This window comes from Macaca fascicularis, chromosome 2, assembly GCF_037993035.2.
Source record: "Macaca fascicularis isolate 582-1 chromosome 2, T2T-MFA8v1.1".
In the NCBI taxonomy this organism is placed as follows: Eukaryota; Metazoa; Chordata; class Mammalia; order Primates; family Cercopithecidae; genus Macaca; species Macaca fascicularis.
The window spans coordinates 63,465,114-63,487,978 of record NC_088376.1 but is presented as its reverse complement, the minus strand read 5'-3'; the positions used below and the strand labels follow the sequence as shown (position 1 = coordinate 63,487,978).

Genomic DNA, 22,865 nt, shown 5'->3' with positions numbered 1-22,865 from the left:
TCACCCAGGCTGGAGTACAGAGGCATGATCTCCACTCACTACAACCTCCACCTCCTGGGTTCCAGCGATTCTCTTGCCTCAGCCTCCAGAGTAGCTGGGATTACAGATGCCCGCCACCACACCTGGCTAATTTTTTTTTGTATTTTTTAGTAGAGACAGGGTTTCAGTATGTTGGCCAGGCTAGTCTTGAACTCCTGACCTCGTGAGCCACCTGCCTCGGCCCCCCAAAGTGCTGGGATTACAGGCGTGAGCCACCACGCCCGGCCTGTGCAAACTCTTTTGTTTGATATCTTCTTTTTACATTAGAAATATCTTTAGCGCTTTCGGCCGGGCGCGGTGGCTCAAGCCTGTAATCCCAGCACTTTGGGAGGCCGAGACGGGCGGATCACGAGGCCAGGAGATCGAGAGACGATCCCGGCTAACACGGTGAAACCCCGTCTCTACTAAAAAATACAAAAAAACTAGCCGGGCGAGGTGGCGGGCGCCTGTAGTCCCAGCTACTCGGGAGGCTGAGGCAGGAGAACGGCGTAAACCCGGGAGGCGGAGCTTGCAGTGAGCTGAGATCCGGCCACTGCACTCCAGCCTGGGTGACAGAGCAAGACTCCGTCTCAAAAAAAAATATATATATATATATATATATCTTTAGCGCTTTCTTGAATTGCCTAAGAAATAATGGCAAAGCGCTATTTTCTCCTTTTAGGAGTTTTTGGGTGTCTTTTTTTTTTAATGTTTTTTTATTTTTTTATTTTCTCTTGAGTGTCTTAAACATAACATTAGTTTACAGTTTTACTATTTTTTTAAAGTCAGGGTCTTAAAAAACAAGAAAAAAAAATGCCGAATTGTTTGTGTTTTTCATAGAGACGGGGTTTCACCGTGTTGCCCAGGCTGGTGTCAAACTCCTGGGCTCAAGCAGTCCACCGCCTTGGTCTCCCAAAGTGCTGGGATTTCAGGCGTGAGCCACCAATCCCTGCCTGGTTTATAGTTTTAAAGATTGTATACTTCTCCAGCTTGTCTTGACACAGAGTTCATAATCTAGAAAGGCTTTGGAAGTAGTTTTAGGCACAATTATTATTCCCGTGTCTTTGTCAATAACTTGTGTATTTATTTGCAGCAGTTACAGTTGTTTGTCATACTGCCCTTTGGTCATAACTTCTAATTAGGACTTAATGTACTAGGAAAGATCAAAAGTGGCCCGTTGTACTTAAAGATATAATCATTAAAAAAATAGTAGGCTATTTAGTAGAAGTTGATTACACAGATTTTTTTTTTTCCCGTAAGTAGCAGCTGTAGTGAAGTACGTATTTTTTGTTTTAATTACAGATCTCATCTCACAGATTGACCTATGATTAATGTCTTGCAGCTGTAGGGGACTTCCACTATTTAAGAAGTTGCTGGCCGGGCGCGGTGGCTTACGCCTGTAATCCCAGCACTTTGGGAGGCCGAGGCGGGCGGATCACAAGGTCAGGAGACTATCCTGGCTAACACGGTGAAACCCCGTCTCTACTAAAAAATGCCAAAACTTAGCCGGGTGTGGTGGCGTGTGCCTGTAGTCCCAGCTACTCAGGAGGCTGAGGCAGGAGAATGGCATGAACCCAGGAGGCAGAGCTTGCAGTGAGCCGAGATCGCACCACTGCACTCCAGCCTGGGCGACAGAGCAAGACTCCATCTCAAAAAAAAAAAAAAAAAGTTGCCTCCAGTTCTATAAGGCAAAACAAACTGGTTGGAAAAGATTTAACTATTATATTATAATACTGTAATACGAATGCTTGGGTTATTGGCTTTAGGCATATCTACATGGTACTTATGATACTAGAGAACTCCTTGAATATATTCATCTAGCCCAGATGTTTTGAGCAACTGTGCATATTGGAGACATGTAGTCTTTCCAGCTTTATACATGAGCCACAATGTTTTTGGACCTATTATCCCTCAGCCTTTGGGAAAGAGAATGTCTTTTTCTCCTGTTTTATGAGCTGTGTAGTGTGTGTGTGTATCTTAGTGAACTAAGATTAGATACTAATCTGGGATCGGAATCCTGAATATGGCTAAGAGATGTACATCTTAGTACAGACATTTATAGATGATGACTTTTAATACAATAGCGATCAGATTCAAATGAATTGAACTGAGAGAAGAAAGAAAGGAAGAAGGTAGTTGAACAATCTTAGAATCGTTGTTTGGTCAAGAATTACTAAAATGAGAAAATATTTAAAAGTTGATTGAATTTTTATTTTATTCACTAGATATTGGTAGATACAGTCTGGGCCCTCTCTTACCTTACTGATGCTGGCAATGAACAAATACAGATGGTAATAGACTCTGGAATAGTTCCTCATTTGGTTCCTCTGCTCAGCCACCAGGAAGTTAAAGTTCAGGTAAGTTTGTTCTTAGTAAAATTATAAGTGTTTCTTACCACTAATTGCTTTAAGCATGGCATTCAAAGATGGACAGTTTCAGTAGTTTAAAATATATCCTTAGCATAACAACAAATCTGTGATGGAAAGAGGAAAATAAATAATAAGCAAGAAGAGTCCATTGTAGATTACTAATTTCTTTTTTTGAGATGGGGTCTCACTGTCACCCAGGCTGAAGTGAGGTGGTGTGATCTCAGCTCATTACAACCTCCACTTCCCAGGTTCAAGCCATTCTCCCACCTCAGCCTCTTGAGTGGTTGGGATCACAGGCACACACCATCGTGCCTAGCTAATTTTTTTCTATTTTTGATAGAGTCAGGGTTTTGCCATGTTGGCCAGGCTGTTCTTGAACTCCTGGCCTCAAATGATCCTCTGACCCCAGCCTCCCAAAGTGCTAAGATTACAGGTGTGAACCACCGTGCCTGGCCGGATTACTTATTTTTAATGTAGACCAGGGAAGTTCATTATAGCAACATGCATGGCATCTGAAACAAGTATTGACACACATAATTTTGCCTACTCTTCCTCTTTTTGTTCTTCCGTCACTTCCCTACTTTTACCTTTGTCCTCCTTGCCAGCCATCCTTTTTTACTCACCTGGCAAGTTTAGTTAACTCTTAACTTCATTGATGCTGAAATAAGGGCACTGTACTGAAATGTGCTGTTTAGGGGCTTTCTAAATTGTTCCTTTTCACTTATTTAAATTTATTTTTTATTGTTTAAATTCTTTCACATAATAGTTATCCCAAAGAACTTGCATCTAGAAAGAGCCAAAAACAGTATGAGAAGTTCTCAGAGATATAAGCAGTAGCTGTCAAGCCACAGTTGTAATGGAGGAGATGCAGCAAGCTCCTCCTACTTTTCTGAAGTAAATAGTATATTTTAATCTGCTAATGGCTTAGAATCTGTAAAGTACAATAATCGCATAAGAAAAACTGTTAGTCTGTAGCCTATGTCATTATGCCTGAACATCAAATGCAAATGTGTGGAGCTTAAAGAATATGTTTTTAATTTCTCTTGTTCAACCCGTGGAGATTCTGTTTCAGAAAATATTTCTTAGAAACTTGAACTTTAAAATGCTCTTCAGGCAATACTGATACATAGATAGAGACCCAGTACCTTAAAATTAAAGCACTTTAAAGAAAGAACACTTAGCTAAATACAGAAAGAATTAATATAATAATTTGGCCCGACATGGTGGCTCTTGCCTGAAATCCCAGCACTTTGGGAGGCCGAGGTGGGCAGATTACAAGGTCAGGAGATTGAGACCATCCTGGCCAACATGGTGAAACCCTGTCTCTACTAAAATACACCACCACCACCACCAACAAAATTAGCCAGCATGGTGGCATGCGTGTGTAGACCTAGCTACTCACGGGGCTGAGGCAGGGGAATCGCTTGAAACCAGGAGGCAGAGGTTGTAGTGAGCTGAGATCACACCACTACACTCCTGCCTGGCAACCGAGCAAGACTCCATCTCAAAAAAAAAAAAAAAAGAAAATAATTTGTCATTTAAGGGTATTTATGACTTATCTTAAATATTCTGGCCATATGTTTGTTCTTAAGTTTGTATTTATTTTGTGTGGTACTTATGTCTTGGTACAGAATTTTGGTTTGTATTTTGTTTTTTGTTTTTCCAGAATGTATCATCAGTTTTCATAATGGACTTCATTAAGAATCTATAGGGCTTGGAATTTACCTTTAGCCAGTGCTCAAGGAAAGTTGAAATTCTCTACTCTACTTGACACCTTATAGAGATTTTCTTATACTTTTTAACTTTCATGCCATAATATCATAAAATAAAATAGTGTAGTGGAACCCCATGTAGCTTTTTTCTCTGTATCTCTACTCCTCCAAATTTATTTTGATACAAATTCCAGATATCATTTTACGCAGCTTGCAGCTCTAAAATTTAAGCCTATTTTTTAGCATAACCACAATACCACCTGTAGACTTTTTAAAACCTTAGTGTTAAATATTCAGTCAGTATCTGGATTTTATTTACTGCTTCATTATTTTTTCACAATTTTACTAAATCAGTATCCAGACAAAGACCATACAGTGCATCTACTGGCTATATATTTTAAGCCTCTTTTACTGTGCAACTTTCTTTTCCTTTCTTTTATCTTTCCTCTTTTCCATTTATTTGTTAAAGAAGCTGGATTACAGGCCGGGCGCGGTGGCTCAAGCCTGTAATCCCAGCACTTTGGGAGGCCGAGACGGGCGGATCACAAGGTCAGGAGATCGAGACCATCCTGGCTAACATGGTGAAACCCCGTCTCTACTAAAAATACAAAAAACTAGCCGGGCGAGGTGGCAGGCGCCTGTAGTCCCAGCTACTCAGGAGGCTGAGGCAGGAGAATGGCGTAAACCCGGGAGGCAGAGCTTGCAGTGAGCTGAGATCCGGCCACTGCACTCCAGCCTGGGCGACAGAGCGAGACTCCGTCTCAAAAAAAAAAAAAAAAAAAAAAAAGAAAAAAATTCGAATGTCTGTCAGCCAATGAATGGTTAAATAAAATATGATACATTCACACAGTGAAATATTATTTGGTCGTGAAAAGGAACGAAGTACTGATGCATGCTGTAACATGACCTTTTACAACATTATGTGAAATGAAAGAAGCTAGACACAAAAGGCCAAATACGTTTTGATTTTGTTAATATGAAGTGCCCAAGATAGCCAAAATCTTAAAGACAGGCATAGTGTCTTCCAGGGACCTAGGGATGAAGGCAGTGTGGGAGTGACTACTAATGGATACAGGTGTTCTTTTGGGGGTGATCAAAAAGTGTTCTGGAATTAGATACTTATAATAGTTACACAACTCTGAATATATTAACTACTGAATTGTACACTTTGAAAGGGTAAATTTTATGTTACATGAATTATATCTCAATTTTTTCAAAAACTTGGATCATTTGTCATGTAGAAAGGAAAATTAGAGTAAAAAGCTTTACTTAACGGGAAATGACCTCATGCAACCACAGAAAAATAATCGATAATTCAAATTCATACCATAGTGAAATCTCATATTAAGCAGGTGTCTGCTTTCCTTCAGAAAAGCACTATGTTTTTTGTCTTTTTGTTTTTGACAGGGTCTTACTCTGTTCTCCAGGCTGGAGTACAGTGGTGTGATCACAGCTCACTTCAGCCTGGACCTCCCAGGCTCAAGCAGTCCTCCCACCTCAGTCTCCCGAGTAGCTGGGACTACAGGCTCGTGCCACCACACCCAGCTAATTTTTTGTAGAGACAGGGTTTTGTCATGTTGCTTAGCCTGGTGTCAAACTCCTGGGCTTAAGTGTTCCACCCACCTCAGCCTTCCAAAGTGCTGTAATGACAGGCGTGAGCCACTACACCTAGCTGTTTTTATTTTTTCAACACTAAATCTAAAGTTCTGTCTTCTTTTTTTATGGCACTGTCTAAAATTATCCTTCTTAATTGTTTATTGACTCCTCTCTTACAATAATATAAGCTCTGTAAGAGCTGGAACATGTATCTATCTTCACATCTCTGTTGCTCCATCAGTGCCTGACAGTAAGTGCTCAAAAACAATAGGTTTGTTGGAGCAGGGTGCAGTGGCTCAGGCCTGTGATCCCAGTACTTTGGGAGGCCAAAGCAGGCGGATCACCCAAAGTCTGGAGTTCGAGACCAGCCTGGCCAACGTGGCAAACCCCCATCTCTCCTAAAAATAAATTACAAAATTAGCCAGGCGTGGTGGCATGTGCCTATAATCCCAGCTGCTTGGCAGGCTAAGTCAGGAGAATCGCTTGAACCTGGGAGGTAGAGGTTGCAGTGAGCCAAGATCGAGCCACTGCACTCCAGCCTGGGCGACAGAGTGAGACTCCGTCTCAAAAAAAAAATAAGTTTGTTGGAAGAAATAATGAGTGAATGGATGCATTTATCTTTTATAAGGTGCCTAACAAGCCACCTTGAGTGTTTCAGCTGGGCACAATAGCCCATGCCTATAATCCCAGCACTTTCGGAGGCTGAGGCAGGCAGATCCCTTGAGCCTAGGACTTCGAGACCAGCCTGGGCAACATGGTGAAACTCTGTGTCTACAAAAAATACAAAAATTAGCCTGGCAGGGTCATGCACTGCTGTAGTCCCAGCTACTCTGGAGGCTAGAGTGGGAGGATCGCTTGAGCCTGAGAGGCAGAGGTTACAGTGAGCTGAGATTGCACCACTGCACTCCACCCTGGGGACAGAGCAAGACCTTGTCTCAAAAAAAAAAAAAAAAAAAAAAAAAGTATTTCACATAGAACATCATCTCATTGTGCATTTCAGACTGCTGCACTTAGAGCTGTGGGCAACATTGTTACTGGAACTGATGAGCAAACACAAGTAGTTTTGAACTGTGATGCTCTTTCACACTTCCCAGCACTCCTGACACATCCCAAAGAGAAAATTAATAAAGTAAGTACTATTAAATACTACTTAATAAATTGCACTTAAAATGTCAGCAGTTTCTATTTGTAAAATTAGAGTCTTAGAAATGTCTGTAATATTGATTCTTAATACAAGCTGTCATTTAGACATCAAGAGAAAATAAAAATTTTATTCTATAACAAACATTAATAAATTATTTTTTGATATATAAGACCAATTATGAAAAGTGGTATTTTGGCTCTCTCGGAAATGATGAAAGAGAGATAATTGGGTGTTGAATGTTGTATGACTGGAAATTTTTAATATGTATGTTACGTAATTCTTATAAGTTTAGTGTTTTATAGGTACTTAATAGTATAGTGTGTATGCATGCGTGTGTGCTTGTGGTGGCTATGGAAAGGGGGCACTGACTGGTGATGCTGATATTGGAGTGCATCTGAGGCCGTTGTAGAAATAACATGGGTTGTTGATTACAACATTGCCCGTGATTATAACCCAAGAACAGCTCACCTAACTAGCCCGGCACCCTAAAATCTCTAACAGGTTCATTAAAATGGTCCTGTGATCTGATCCAAAAGAGCCTAGTATACATTAGCTAATACTAATTTTTTTAGAGTAAAACTTACTAGTTATCTGTGATTATAACGCTTAAGGCCACCATTATCTTGTCAGAAGTAGCACCAACTGTGATGTAAAGGGTAACATAAAAAGATTATTAAGATAGACCAATAAAGCAATCAAACATCTGGTTCTACTTTTCCTTGAGAGAAATGATGCAGTGAATGACTATTACAAATAAGTATACTAAAACAATGTACTATTTTGTTTTTTATGTCTCCATTATTGTGGATAATTGATATTTATCTACTTCAGCTAACATTCTTCATCAGAATAGAATGGAGAATAAAGCACATTATGTGAGGGAAGGGCACTGAATCTTATTTACAGCTGTTTTAGGATTTGTATTATACTCATTCATATTTGCTCATTCATTATTTCATATTTGCTCACTCAAATTTCTTCAGCCAAGCTTCTTTTGAGTCACACTATTTGGGAGCATTGTTTTCAAGAATTCTTCAGAATTCTTGAAATTAGTTCATTGTGATTTGAATTAGGTCCATTAGCTATTTGTCCAAAGAAAATATGGAAAGGGGGTGTAAAGGAATTGAGATTCCTGATATTTTTATTATGGAGCTCATTTCACAATAAAATCATTGGGACAGTGTAGTGAATGCTTTTTTTTTCTTAGTTCATATGCACATTTTATTTTTTAATGAGAAATATTCAAATGCTCTTGTTTTACAGGAAGCAGTGTGGTTCCTCTCCAACATCACTGCAGGAAATCAGCAGCAGGTACAGGCAGTAATTGATGCCAATCTTGTACCAATGATAATACACCTTTTGGATAAGGTAAGAAAATCATGTTGTATGTATCGTGTATCTGATGTAAGGGGAAGGGGATTTAAATCTAAGACATTATGTGAATTTATACTTTTCTGTTTAATTAGAAGCTATACAGTGGCATGAATACAGTAAAGTAATATTAACATTACAACTTTTGAACCTAGCAGTTTTTATATACAAGAAACTTTTTGGGGGGTTGGGGGCAAATCCTAGCCCTTTCTCTGTATCATTCTTTTACCAAAATTGCCATTATCGTAGGCCATACTAAAATTTCATATTGTTACTGTTGATAATAAATGCTTACATAGTATTCTAAGCACTTTACATACATTACCTCATTTAATGAGATTAAGCCTATAAGATTAGGGATTATCCCCACTTGATAGATGAAGAAACCCTGGTATAGACAAATAAATTGTCCAAAATCAGATAGGAAATAAGTATGCTATTGTATGCCATATATTTCCTATCATCTCTCATGCTTATATTAGCATTTGGGAGAAACAGCTTATCGCAATTACAGCATGAGGGTGGGTGCAGTGGCTCTCGCCTATAATTCCAGCAGTCTGGGAGGCCAAAGCAGGAGGATCACTTGAGCCCAGGAGTTCAAGACCAGCCTGGGCAACATAGGGGGACTCCATCTCTACAAAAAGTTTTTTTAAAAAAAGAAATTAACCAGGTGTGGTAGCATGCACCTGCGGTTCCAGCTACTCAGGAGGCTACGGTGGGAGGATCATTTGAATCCGGGAGGTTGAGGCTGTGGTGAGCCACAGTCATGCCACTGCATTCCAGCCTGAGTGACAGAGCAAGACCGTGTCTCAAAAAAAAAAAAAAAACACACACAAAGTAGAAGAAACAATCACAGCATGAGGTTTCTGAACACTGATCTGTAATTAAAGAGAAGATAAATCTGTTTTTGTTTCCTATAAATCGAGTTCAGTTTTTTAGGCAAGAATATGTCATGCATAACTCTTATTTCCTAATGATTCACATAAGGAGACACAATCTGTCTTACATGTAGTGATATTAAGATTGACGACTGACCTCAGGTGTCACAGCCTATTCCAGCTGATGGTTATAAAGTTATCCATTAATCTTTCACCTATGGTTTTTAGGTAGCCATTGGTGATCATTGTTAGGGTCCCTTGTTTTACTAGGAGTTGCAAAATGGTGACTTTCTAATTCTGTCATTTTTTGTGTATTGGCCATAATTCTTTAGTAAAGAACTTGTCTTGTTTTTTGTTTTTTTTTTGTTGTTGTTGTTGTTTTTTTTAGACGGTCTTGCTGTCACCCAAGCTGGAGTGCAGTGACACGATCTTGGCTCACTGGCAATCTCCACCTCCCAGGTTTAGGTGATTCTTGTGTGTCAGCCTCCCAAGTAGCTGGGACTACAGGCACATGCCACCACACCCAGCTAATTTTTGTATTTTTAGTAGAGACAAGGTTTCACCATGTTGGCCAGGCTGGTCTCCAACTCCTGACCTCAAGTGATTCACCCACCTCAGCCTTCCAAAGTGGTGGGATTACAGGTGTGAGCCATCCACGCCCGGCCAAGAGCATTTCTTTCTCAGCTATTGTTTATTAATACTTTGAAATATAGTTCATTTAGGATAGGCAAGATAAATGTTTGATTCTTTGTCCTTATCAGTCATTTTTTAGAATGACACATTTCCTAATAACCTTGAAAGCAGACCAGAGTAGATTTTTTTAGTGTCATTTGGAAATTATGAATTTTTAAAATATATTTTGCAAGTTATAATCCATTTTAGTTTACTCTTTTTGACACTCTGTTTGTTCCTGACCAACAGGAACCTCTTAGAATTGGTGACCTGTGTCTTTTATGTTATCACTAGTTTTTGAGAGCTACACCTTTTGGATATGATATGATTCCCAGCCTATCTTACATGTTTTCTGATCTAGAACTGGAATTAACTATTTTTCTATGATATCTTGATCTTGTTTTGTAGAGAATGGTGTTTAAGGATCATATTTCGTCCATAAAGATGATCATTGTTACAGTGTTGTCATTTTTTCTAGGTCTGAGTAAACCAAGTAAATGATAGGCATTGTTGTAGAAAGTGAAAGATGAGTTCAGGAACATGAGAGTTCATAAAAAATGAATCATGAATGAAAGGAAGCTATTAAATATTATTGGATATTTAACATAACAGTTTTTAATTTTTATTCCTGTGATTTTATATTTACATCTCTTTTATGCTGAAAATCTTCCTAAAAACATTAACATAATTATTTTTCTTATATATTGGTATGTATAGATCTGTGGATATATGTCAATATACATTATTTTTAAGTACATCATTGATGACATATATCCCAAACACCAAAAAAAAACTATCCTAATTTTCAGCATGAGACAAAAGAGATGCAAATATATATTTTGATATATATATATTTAAAAAAACAAAGCCATATTGCCCCTGACAGCATGACTACTGAATGTACTTTTAAGATTTCTTTGACATTGGTTTCCTTTAGAATGTATTTCTTGAGTAATGTACTTAAAAACAATGTCACTTCCATAGCACTATATAGAGGGCTTCTTTATTCCTTGTTTGTTTTTTTTTTTCTTATTCCTTGTTTTTCTTACTCCTTTCATAGCTACATAGTACTGCATTGTACGGATGCACTATAATGTATTAAGTCAATCTATTATTGATGATATATGAGATGTCTCCAGTGTTTGTTGTTAAACAGAACTTTAAAGAATAGCTGCCGGGTGCGGTGGCTCATACCTGTAATCCCAACACTTTGGGAGGCCGAGGCGGACAGATCACGAGGTCAGGAGATCGAGACCATCCTGGCTAACATGGCGAAACCCTATCTGTACTAAAAATACAAAAAATTAGCCGGGTGTGGTGGTGGGCGCCTGTAGTCCCAGCTACTCAGGAGGCTGAGGCAGGAGAATGACATGAACCCAGGAGGCAGAGCTTGCAGTGAGCAAGATTGCGCCACTGCACTCCAGCCTAGGCGTCAGGGCAAGACCTGTCTCAATAAATAAATAAATAAATAAATAAATAAATAAAAGAATAGCTTGTGGCTGGGTGCAGTGGCTCACACCTGTAATCCCAGCACTTGGGAGACTGAGGCGGGCAGATCAGTTGAGGTCAGGGGTTCAAGACCAGCCTGGCCAACATGGGGAAATCTCGTCTCTACCAAAAAATACAAAAACTAGCCAGGCGTGGTGGCACATGCCTGTAATTCCAGCTACTCAGCAGACTGAGGTGGAAGAATCACTTGAACCCAGGAGGTGGAGGTTACAGTGAGCTGAGATTGCGCCACTGCATTCCAGCCTAGGCAACAGCGAGATCCTCTCAAAAAAAAAAATATAATATAATAGCTTGTAAGTTTTTTTTAATGTTTTTGCCCAATTATATTTGGGATTACTGGATCTACAGAAAAACATATATGTAAATTTTGCTATTATAGGGCTAATTCCCCCTACAAGAATTATGCCATTTTATACTCCTACCAGCCTCACACACAAATATTTAGATTTTCTTACTCTGATAAATATGAAAGGAGATATGGATATTTTAATTTGCATTTCTTTTACTTATATGGTTTTTTAATACATCATAAGCATTTTTTCAGGTTGCCAGTTGTCTTAATATTTAATAGTTGCTTATTCAGTAGGTTTACCATAATAAGACAATTATGCTTATTGAGAATTTTAGTTGTTTTTACTTTCTAGCTATTACGGTGCTGCGATAACCATATATAGAAAGGATTACTCTGCTTTATATTATTTTCTTGGTGAATTCTCAAAAATGAGATTATGAAGTTTATATATATGAATTTTTTAATGACTTTTAAATATTTCTTCATTTCATATTTGAAAGGCAATATATAACATCTTGATCATAGTTTCATTAATGGTGGGTATCATTTTTGTGTGTAAAAGCTTTGTGTGTAAAAGAATATGTTAGTTTACGTGACTCTAGTGATATTGTAGATTTTTAAATTTTTTTCTTTACTATTTTTATTTCATTTTATCACCAACTTCATTTAATCTGATATTATTAAATAATAATACCAACTCAGTTTGTATCCAGGAGAGTTCACAGAAAAGCGTCTCCATGTATTTAGGGTAGATTGGGTATAGTTCAAAGACCTGTCTTAAGAAAAAATGATGTATACAGAAAGACTAAAAGGAGACCTTGGGAAATAAGCAGTTGAAAAATCATCACAGCAAACATTTTTTCCAGTTTATGTGGCCATTTTTATAGCCTTTTGCTTTGTCTTTTTACAGGGGGATTTTGGCACTCAAAAAGAAGCTGCTTGGGCCATAAGTAACTTAACAATTAGTGGAAGGAAAGATCAAGTAAGTTGAGCTTTTTAAAATTTATTTCTCAAAACTGGTAAAATAAAAGTACAGGTAATTTTGATTTAGATTTGAATAAGTTATAATTTAAAATAATAGCAACACTCTGGTAGGCCAAGGCTGGAGGATCACCCGAGGCCAGGAGTTTGTGACTGGCCTGGGCATCACAGTGAGACCACATCTCTATTAAAAAAATAAAATAATAGCAAGATAACAGGTACTAACTTTTATATAACAGGTATATAACTTTCTTTTTCACATAGAAGTATCACCTTGACTTCCTTTAGTCATACTTCATAGAAGTGTTCTTTTTCCCAATTTGTTGGCCTACAAGAATTTTTTAATCTGTGGTAAAATTGAGGCCCCTATAGTCAGGAATTTTTTGGTTTTTTTTAACAGTATTAGAAATGAACAGACTTCTTAAGTTAATATGGAAGAAAGAAACTGCATCACAGATTCTCCTAACAAATGAACAACAACAACAAAAAGTAAAAAGATAGCAACAATAACAAATTCAGCAGCAAACCAAACAAGGAATTAAAAACTCAACCAGATGGCTAGGACTTAGGAACTAGGGTGAGGAATATAAGATGTCTAGGAAAGGAGGCACCCACTCTCAGGTCATGCAGGTGACAAAGCTTAACATTGTGCCAACTGGCAAAGGAAAAGCAGTTTTAAAGAGGTGAGATCTGTTTCAGAGTAGGTAAAAACAAATTTAGAGTTGAATAGCAGTAAATTGATAACTGTAACAAAAAAGCTGTAGACTGGTGGTTATCAGTGAATTCACATAAATACAGAGCAGAACAGAAATATTAATATAATGCATGGAGATTATAACTAATGAAATATTGAAATCATTGGAAAATATTATGAAATCAATAGAATAGTGAATTGAGAGGTAGCCAGGCACATGAGAGCCACTGGATGCTGTCACATTGAACCGTTGTAGTTTTTTGAAACTAGTATCCAGGCTGGATGCAGTGGCTCATGCATGTAATCCTAGCATTTTGTGAGGCCGAGGCAGGAGGATCTCTTGAGTTCCAAAGTTCAAGACCAGCCTGGGCAACATAGTGAGACCCCATCTCTGTATATTAAATAAATAAATAAAGAAATCCTGGGTAACATAGTGAGACACCATCTCTATATATTAAATTAATTAATTTAATTAAATAAAAATAGCATACAGCCTCCATTAACAGCCTCCTTAACTGATTTCATAATTTCTTACTCTTAAAGGGAAAAAAATCTTTGAGGGAAATATTTCTTATGGCAAAGAAATGTTTAATATGAAGTTGAGTGATTCCTTTATTTTAACTTTATGTTGTTTTTTTCTAAGTTCAGGAAAAAGGAAACTAAATTTAAAAAAAAAAGGTTAGATTAATAATGTAGACACACTTAACATGAGAGAGATGAGGTCATATTTCTATACTCAAAATTTCAAAATCAGAATTATTCCAGTGAGATAACATGGCACACAAAGTTTACCTATATTGCATTATTTTATGTTGTTTTTTTTCTTCAGGTGGCTTACCTTATCCAGCAAAATGTTATCCCACCTTTTTGCAACTTGCTGACTGTAAAAGATGCACAAGTTGTACAAGTAGTACTCGATGGACTAAGTAATATATTAAAAATGGCTGAAGATGAGGCAGAAACCATAGGCAATCTTATAGAAGAATGTGGAGGTAAGTTTATTATAAGCTCTTATTCCACTTCTTAAAGTTCTCTTTGTAACTACCTTTATTTGCCGACTAATAGAGCACATCTATGTTTTTCTGTCTTAGATATTGAAGTAACAGAATAAAGTCAGTATTACATTCTATATGTACAGTCCTGCTCAGCCTCTTACATATGCTTAGGTAACTGAATTGCTGCCATATATTGAACAGGCACTGTGATAAGTTATTGGGAAGACAGTGGTAAACAAGACATAGTCCTTGACCTCAAGGCATGTAGTCTAGTCTTGATAAATATGAACTGATGTAATGTGCTAATTACCCTAATAGAAATGTACAACAAAATGGGATGCCTAATCCATTCTGGAAGAAGCAGGAAGTGCACCTGAGCTGGATTTTGAGAGATGAATAAGGAGGATTAATAAAGTAAAAAGGGATGAAAGGTGTTCCAGGCAGAGATAACACCATGAGCAAAGTCTGAGGTGAGAAATAGCATTCAGCAAATTATAAGTAGTTCAGTGTTGCTGAATCACACAGTATGGGGTAGAAACCACCAAGAGACAAAGCTGGAGAAGTAACCAGTGTCCTGTGAAGGCTTTTTTTTTTTTTTTTTTTTTTTTTTTTTTTTTTTTTGGAGACAGAGTGTTGCTCTGTTCCCAGGCTGGAGTGCGGTGGCACGATCTTGGCTCACTGCAACCTCCGCCTCCCAAGTTCAAACAATTCTTCTGCCTCAGCCTCCTGAATAGCTGGTATTACAGGTGCCTGCCACCACGCCCAGCTAATTTTTTGCATTTTTGGTAGAGACGGGGTTTCACCATGTTGGTCAGGCTGCTCTTGAACTCCTGACCTCAGGTGATCCACTGGCCTTGGCCTCCCAGAGTGCTGAGATTACAGGCTTGAGCCACTGCGCCCGGCCTCCTGTGAAGTCTGAAGCTTTATGGCACAGCAGATGCTTTATTCTTTAGGGCAGTAGTTTCCAAACATGGCCATGTACCAGAGCCTCCTGGAATGTAAACAATACTTATTAGCTTTCAAGTCTTAGAGTTAATATACAGACAGAACATAAAAGTTTCAAATGTGGCTGTGTAACACAATGTAAATGTTATCTATCTGGATAAGCACAAAAGTAAAGGTATTTCTGACAGAAGGTGAAAAGTTAATGAAAAGAGAGGTAACTGCAAAAGTAGGAGAACCCATAACTTCAACGAAGTGGGAATGTTGAGAGGCTTCAAAATTAATGTAATAAGAAAAGATATACTTAAAATTACTAAAGTGACTGATAGAACAACAACAATAAAAAAATCTGTGACTATCAAGTTAGGAACAAGAGATGGGGAATAGTGTTACAGAACTAATTAAGAATTAAGTAACAAAAAAATAACAATAGGAATACTTAATTATTTTTACTACTTGATTTTTTTTAACTTGTAAACATTTTAATTACTAAAATATCTTTATACATTCAAATAAAAATATGAGTTCTTGGACATTGCCTACCTCATTGGAGGTAAGACCCAGGAATCCCCAGTGTGCCACAGGAGGTGACAGGCCATTGCTGATTGATCTAGGGGATGGATATGTTCAGATGGAGCATGGATATCTGGGAAATGAAGCCTTTGGAATGACGGCTTGAAATGAAATGAAGACAGGAGGCAGGAAGAGACCAGTTAAGAAAGTATTTATGGCCAGGCGCAGTGGCTCACACCTGTAATCCCAGCACTTTGGGAGGCCGAGGCAGGCAGATCACCTGAGGCCAGAAGCTCAAGAACAGCCTGGTCAGCATGATGAAACCTCGTGTCTACTAAAAATATAAAAAATTAGCCGGGCGTGGTGACACACACCTGTAATCCTAGCTGCTCCGGAGGCTGAGGCACGAGAATCGTTTGAACCCAGGAGGCAGAGGCTGCAGTGAGCCCCGAGATCACGCCACTGTACTGCAGCCTGGGCGACAGAGTGAGACTCTGTCTTTAAAAAAAAAAAAAAAAAAAAAGTAAGTAAGTATATAGTGGCCAAGCCATAATAAATGAAGGCAGTCGTAGTAATAGAGACAAAGGGGAGATGAGGAGATTTAAAGTCCAGTGGATGGACTTTCAAGTTTTTGAGGTTTGATTGTGGGATATTGAGGGAAAGGGGAACTTGGGCTTTCTCTTAGATTTCAAGCTATTGTTGATTATCACCAAGTAAGAATACAACTGTAGGATGAACTGTTTAAATGAGGAAGGCAAATAACAAATTGTGTTTTGGACAGTTTGAGTTTTAGGTAGCTATGAAATTTCCTGGTAGAATTACACAAGCATTTTAATTTTATGCATGTGAAGCTCAGAAAATAAATGAAGCTATAGATTTGCAAGTCCTCAGCCTGTATGTAGTAACCAAATTTTTTAATGGGAAGATCACCACAATGAGTGTGTAGGTGAGAAATGAGGCTAAGATAACTTCCTCCGTTTAAGAAATGGATAGAGGAAGAACACTCATGAAGGGGCAATTTCACTTTTTTCAAAGACTTTAAAATTATTTTTCCTCTAAAGTAAAACAGGATCCAATTTGCATATCAGCAAGTTAAGTATGTACTTTTTAGTGTTTCTGCCTATAATTCTCATTAATGTTTACAGGGAAAATTATCTTTTCCCCTGAAATACTGTGTTAGATCTTCATCATTTTCCAGTAAACTTAACAGGTATCTTAAGCATCATATTTATTAATCACCAGTATTTTTAATTTTTTTTTTCATACATGCTCAGTAGAAAAACTTGGCAGGTGCTGGAAAGTAGGAAGATTCTGCTTTTTACTTAAACAAATGGAATTTTACATGTTATTACTGTTTATAAAGATTGGTTATGTATTCTGATGAATAGGCAGATGTCTCATTACTTATACATTTACAAGCAGTTAGATACTCAGGTTGTTAATTTTAAGATAAATATGCTATATCTTTGTGCATAAAGATTTTTTATATTTAAGATTCACCTTTAAATTCCAAAAAATTGTAATTCAAAAACTTTGCAATTCAGAAATTGGGTTATGTGTTCCAAAGATTATTCTAACTTGTCACTGCTCTTTAAATATTACTGTTGTTTCACATTACAAAATTTCTTGCAGGACTGGAGAAAATTGAACAACTTCAAAATCATGAAAATGAAGACATCTACAAATTGGCCTATGAGATCATTGATCAGTTCTTCTCTTCAGATGATGTATTTAATAATTTTGTAGTTTTCTTAGTTTTATATATAAACATAGATCTGGATGAAGTTTTATATATATATAGTAAGCTAGGGGGATGTACATGTATGTATTTTTTTGGAATGGAATTAAAACAGATGTATGACAGTAATGTCACCAGCTTTGAAAACATAAATATTTCAATATTTTAAGATCCCTTTGGGGCATGTTAGCTCTAATGGCAAGAAGATAAGGACTTTTTTGACCAAACTAGATGAGTCAGACTTTATTTTCACTTGGTGTCTTTATAGTTCTCATTTTTTAAAATTGTTAATAGCATACCATATTTATAAACAAAACAGTGATACTAGTATATCCTATAATAAGTTCTTTATGACAGTAGTTAATCCACACTTGAATGGATGGTCACTGTTACTTTTATTTCATGACCAAAAACAAATATGAAAATAAAAAGATGGAAATAAAAATGTAAGGCACTGTATAATGTAAGGTATAGTATACAAAAATATCTTCAGATTGTTAGTAATAGTAGTGGAAATTAAAGTATTAACTTATTTTTAGTATTTCCTCTTTGGAAAAGTAAATCTAAAACCAGTTGCTCCTTAGAAAATTTTATAGTGATTCAATGCAGCCACCAGAGGATTTCTTGAATGATTTCTCAACTTTTCAAAGTATAAGTATTTTACTGTATGCCTTTCCATATTATCAAAAAGAATAGAATGTTATTAAACATGTTGTTAAGCATGTATAGTTTGGACATTAACTTGACAAGGACAATATTAGAAAAGAAAATTATAGACTATTTACTTATAGTTGTCTAAGCTTAGTCCTATTTAGAATATAAGGCCAGTTAAACCAGAAATAAAATTCAGAAAAGGTTTTGTTTTGTTTTAAGATGAGGCCCAGGCTGGAGTGCATTGGCACAGTCACAGCCCACTGCAACCTCCCCCTCCCTGGCTCAGGTGATCCTCCCACCTCAGCCTCCCAAATTGCTGGGATTACAAGTTCATGCCACTATGCCCAGATAACTTTTTAAGTCTTTTGTAGAGACAAGATCTGTCTATGTTGCCCTGGCTGATCTCGAACTCCTGGACTCAAACAATCCTCCCATCTTGGCCTCCCAAAGTGCTGGGATTATAGGCATGAGCCACCACGCCCAGCCTGGCATATTCTTTTAAGGGTAACTTTGATCGTATGTCTTAAAGTTGGATTTTTGAAAATCATAATTTGCAATATGGTGACTAATTGTAGTAGCCTTATAATTTCTAATACCTCAACATGTAGTTTTCGTTCTTGTCTTAGATTGTGAAAAGAATAATTCAGATGATATACATAGTTATAGGAAGTACACTGCAGGTTTGTAATATTGTGGAATTTCAAAAAGGAACTTTTAGGTGTAAAGCATGTAGAATAATGTATATGATAAGAATAACCATTATTAGCAGAACTGTTATAGGTTGAGTATCCCTTATCTGAAATGCATGGGACCAGAACAGTTTTGGATTTGGGATTTTTTTGAATTTTAGAATATTTAAATTATTTCTACCACTTGAGCATATGAAATTCAAAATGTTCCAATGAGCATTTCCTTTGAACATCATATTGGTGCCCAGAAAGTTTCAGATTTTGGAGTATTTTTTGTTTTGGACTTTCAGATTAGGGATACTCAATCTGTATTTTACTATTTTAAGCCCAAATACCATTTGTCTCCAATTGCTATTGAAAGATATATACCAAAGATTCACTTACTTTCCAAAAGTGGTGGCATTAATTTTCTTTTTTAATGTCATTGTCTTTATGTACTTGCCCAGGCTTTTGTGGTTTTTTTGGTTTTTTTTTTTTTTTTTTGAAACGGAGTCTTACTCTGTCACTCAGGCTGGAGTACAGTGGCACAGTCTTGGCTCACTGCAACCTCTGCCTCCCAGGTTCAAGCAATTCTCCTGCCTCAACCTCCCAAGTAGCTGGGATTATAGGCGCATACCACCACGCCCAGCTAATTTTTGAATTTTTAGTAGAGATGGGGTTTTGCCACATTGTCCAGGCTGGTCTTGAACTCCTGACCTCAGGTGATCCACCCGCTTTGGCCTCCCACAGTGCTGAGCCACCGTGCCCAGCTATACTTGCCCAGGTTTAAGGGAAATCGAGTACCAAATTTTGCATCCTCTATTTGAGACTTACGGCCATCATTACTGTTCCTTCATTCTTTTGGAAAATGTCCGTCTTACATATTCTAAGTTTTTTCTCATTTTGGCATCCCTTGAGAAAAAGCCTTGAGTAGGCACAGTGGCTCACACCTGTAATCTCAACACTTTGGGAGGCAAAGGCAGGCAGATTGCTTGAGCTTAGGAGTTTGAGACCAGCCTGGGCAATATGGTGAAACTCCATCTCTACAAAAAATACAAAAATTATCCAGACATGGTGGTGCATACCTGTAGTCCCAGCTACTCGGGAGGCTCAGGTGGGAGGATCACTTGAGCCCAAGAGGTTGAGGCTGCAATGAGCCATGTTTGTGCCACTGATCTCCAGCCTGGGTGACAGAGTAAGACCCCATTTAAAAAAAATAAAAAATAAAAAAAAAACCTTTTATAAAGTGTTTCAGTTTTCTAAAGGATGGTAAGACAGCGTTGGCATTCATCATCTTTCCAGACTTTTTTTTAAGGGTAAGGGAATTAGTACTATAATACTATTTATATATTTTTTAAACTAATTATCACATTATTTTCCTTTTTTTCACCTAGATTGATGAAGACCCTAGCCTTGTTCCAGAGGCGATTCAAGGCGGAACATTTGGTTTCAATTCATCTGCCAATGTACCAACAGAAGGGTTCCAGTTTTAGAAAGATGTTGTGGAAGTTAGGTACAATGCAGCACTGAGATATATATATATATATATATATATATACATATATATAAAAAGGTTTGATCCATCAAGCTTGGCTCATGGGATCTGCTGCTGCATTAAATCGGGAAAGAAAATGTGAAGATTTCATTTGGAATCACAGAAAATGCCCAAATGAGGTCAAGATGGCGAGTGGGTGCGAGTGAGAATGAGTGGCAAAATGTAATGAAAACTTTACATGAACGCTTATTTAGGTTGTTCAAAGTAAAAAGGGCTACAGGTCACAGATCGTCAGTGCCTGAGAAAGAACATTGACTTACTCTATATCAATTGAGGGGAAAGTGCAGTACTGTCATCTTCAAGCCTTGTAAACATAAAAGAGAATAGGCTGCCCATATAAGTCAAAGGAAAATGAGCCCAGGCCTTGCTATGAAGCAGTGTGTGAATGGACAATGTTGAATGAATGTCTGGCTCAGTGATGGAGAGCCAGGTTCATCTTTGAAATCTAGGGCTCTTCACTCATGAAGCAGACTCCTAGTCCTGGAGTGACTGTGTACGAGAGCGTGGTTGTGGTGCTGTATGTGAACGCATGCAAGCTTGATTCACCTTCAGGGGGCTGATAACAAACCTAGTAAATCATCAAAATGAGATCATAAGTGTTAATGTACACTGGACATGAAAACAAAGACTGGTTTAGCAGCAGACATTGGTTTACTCTGCAGCCTGTGTTTTCTCTTTCCCCCTTTCCCACCTCCTTCCCCCCACCCCACTCTTTTTTTTTTTTCCTTTTTTTTTTTTTTTTAAGTCTTTATTTACTTTACCTAGTATGCCTTTTTTTTAGTTGCTTCTCAAGTCAGAAAACTTTTCAGGAAGGTTTCCCTGTGCATTTGCACCAGATGAATGTTTGATGCTATGAAAAGCTTTCCATATCATCAAAACTAATTTGTGTAGATTTTTGCATGAAAAAAAATCATAAATTTCCCTCAAAATAGACTGTGTTGCAGTACACAAGTTGCCATAATAGTATAAAACAGTAAAATGTGCTTAAAAGGCCATCCTTTTCATTTTCAGAGATAACATAAAGATCTTTGCATGAGGTAAATCTACAGCATAGTTCATTTTTAGATTTTGTTGAGTCCTGTAAAGAAGAAGAAGAAAAAAGTTTCAGTTGTGGTAGAATACCGTGCTGTGTTTAAATGTTACTTGTTTTCAAACCTTGTTTTCTATGAAAATGATATGGAAACTTCTAAAATGGAATTTGGTGCATATGTACTGCTGAATAAAGACCGATGAAGAGGTTTGAGTAGATGTACAAATCAAGTAATGGTTTGAACACCTTTAATAATATGCCTAATCTGTTCAATTGTTTTAGAATCTTTTTATCTTAGATGTAGGCAGCCATGAACAATCTATTTTGAGCCACTTTAGGGAGAAAACTTTGTATTTTTAAAACTTGCATAAAAGTTATGCAAGTGGTTTTTATAAATTGGAATAATACCTCAGTTTTGAGGTTATGCACACTAAATTAAATGTGACATAAATTAATTTGTACAAAAAGAACTCTTTATAAGGTGGCTCATTGTAGGAAATCCTGTGCCTTCCCCTTTGAGCACAAGTGTTGCATGAACAACAGTTTGCTATAAGAAACATACCAGATTAGCCACCATTAGCATCTATATCTACTTTGTGTTTAAAAATCAACTGGTAATTCTGAAACACTGTAGAATGGATAAAAATTATTTTGTGATCATAACTCTTTGTTGAACTAGAGTATTTTTGCAGCATTCCTTGTCATCAGAAACATGGTTAAAGTTTAAAACTAGAAGCAGCAGAAAACTAGCTTGTAAAATTTATCCAAGTAGAGTGCAGGCTAGGCTGTCTTGGGGAAATAAACATTAAAACTTAAAGCAATGTTTTACATGGGGTGTGTGTGTGTGATGTGTGGATTTTTTTTTTTTTTTTTTTTTTTTTTTTGTAAAGTTAGAGTATAATTCAATGGCTTACATTAGCTTCTTGTCTTTTTACCTAGAACCAGCATAACAAGAAATTTCTTCGGTTCTGTCATTTCCGTATGGACATAGTAATATTTTAGCCCATTGAATTTGTCCAGTTGACACCATCTGTGCTTCTGTTTTCTCCCCATCCAAACCAAGGTTTTAACTTTCGTTCGTTCTACAGTAAAACAGACCGAGACAACTTGAACTGTATTTTGAGTATTGCTGTATCTTCAACATACAGCTCCAAACGATGGATTGTATACAAAGCATAGTACAGAAGGTTTCAGTAATTGGAAGGTGAACACAGCAATACTTTACATAATTTGTGTTTTTTAGTAAAAAATATTGGATTCAAAGTAAGCCAGTAAGCTTGTATACAAATTTTATATACAAATTATTGTATAGAATAGTGATACGGAAAATAGGTAAGGGTGATATTAATATCTCTGGGTATAAGGACTACCTTATCGTTTAAATATTTTATTTCCATCTATAGCCTCATATAGAACATTGATTTTCTAGTAGAAATTCTAGGAAGGGCTTTTCTGTCTCTGAAATTGTTTCAGTACAGTTGACAGTTCACCACGGTTACCTGAGTTAAACACTTTTTTTTTTTTTTAATTCTCC

At 37.2% G+C, this 22,865-nt stretch overlaps 1 protein-coding gene and 1 non-coding gene across 3 annotated transcripts in view; both read left to right on the top strand.

Moving 5' to 3' along the window:
• The window catches only part of KPNA4 (karyopherin subunit alpha 4), a 63,360-nt gene extending 41,201 nt beyond the window's left edge, over positions 1–22,159 (top strand). Inside the window, exons 11-17 of one of the 2 annotated variants that reach the window (XM_005546256.4) lie at positions 2,244–2,375; positions 6,696–6,824; positions 8,103–8,207; positions 12,472–12,543; positions 14,066–14,228; positions 17,319–17,413; positions 20,141–22,159. In XM_005546256.4, the coding sequence (XP_005546313.1) occupies positions 2,244–2,375; positions 6,696–6,824; positions 8,103–8,207; positions 12,472–12,543; positions 14,066–14,228; positions 17,319–17,413; positions 20,141–20,239 (795 nt within the window). In that variant the 3' untranslated portion in view covers positions 20,240–22,159. Of the gene's footprint in view, positions 1–2,243; positions 2,376–6,695; positions 6,825–8,102; positions 8,208–12,471; positions 12,544–14,065; positions 14,229–15,787; positions 16,223–17,318; positions 17,414–20,140 lie in introns of those variants that run through there. The other variant, XM_045386699.3, reaches the window with a different exon arrangement.
• Positions 7,042–7,372, top strand: LOC123572120 (small Cajal body-specific RNA 7). Its single transcript, XR_006696453.2, has one exon.
• Positions 22,160–22,865: the final 706 nt, after the last annotated feature.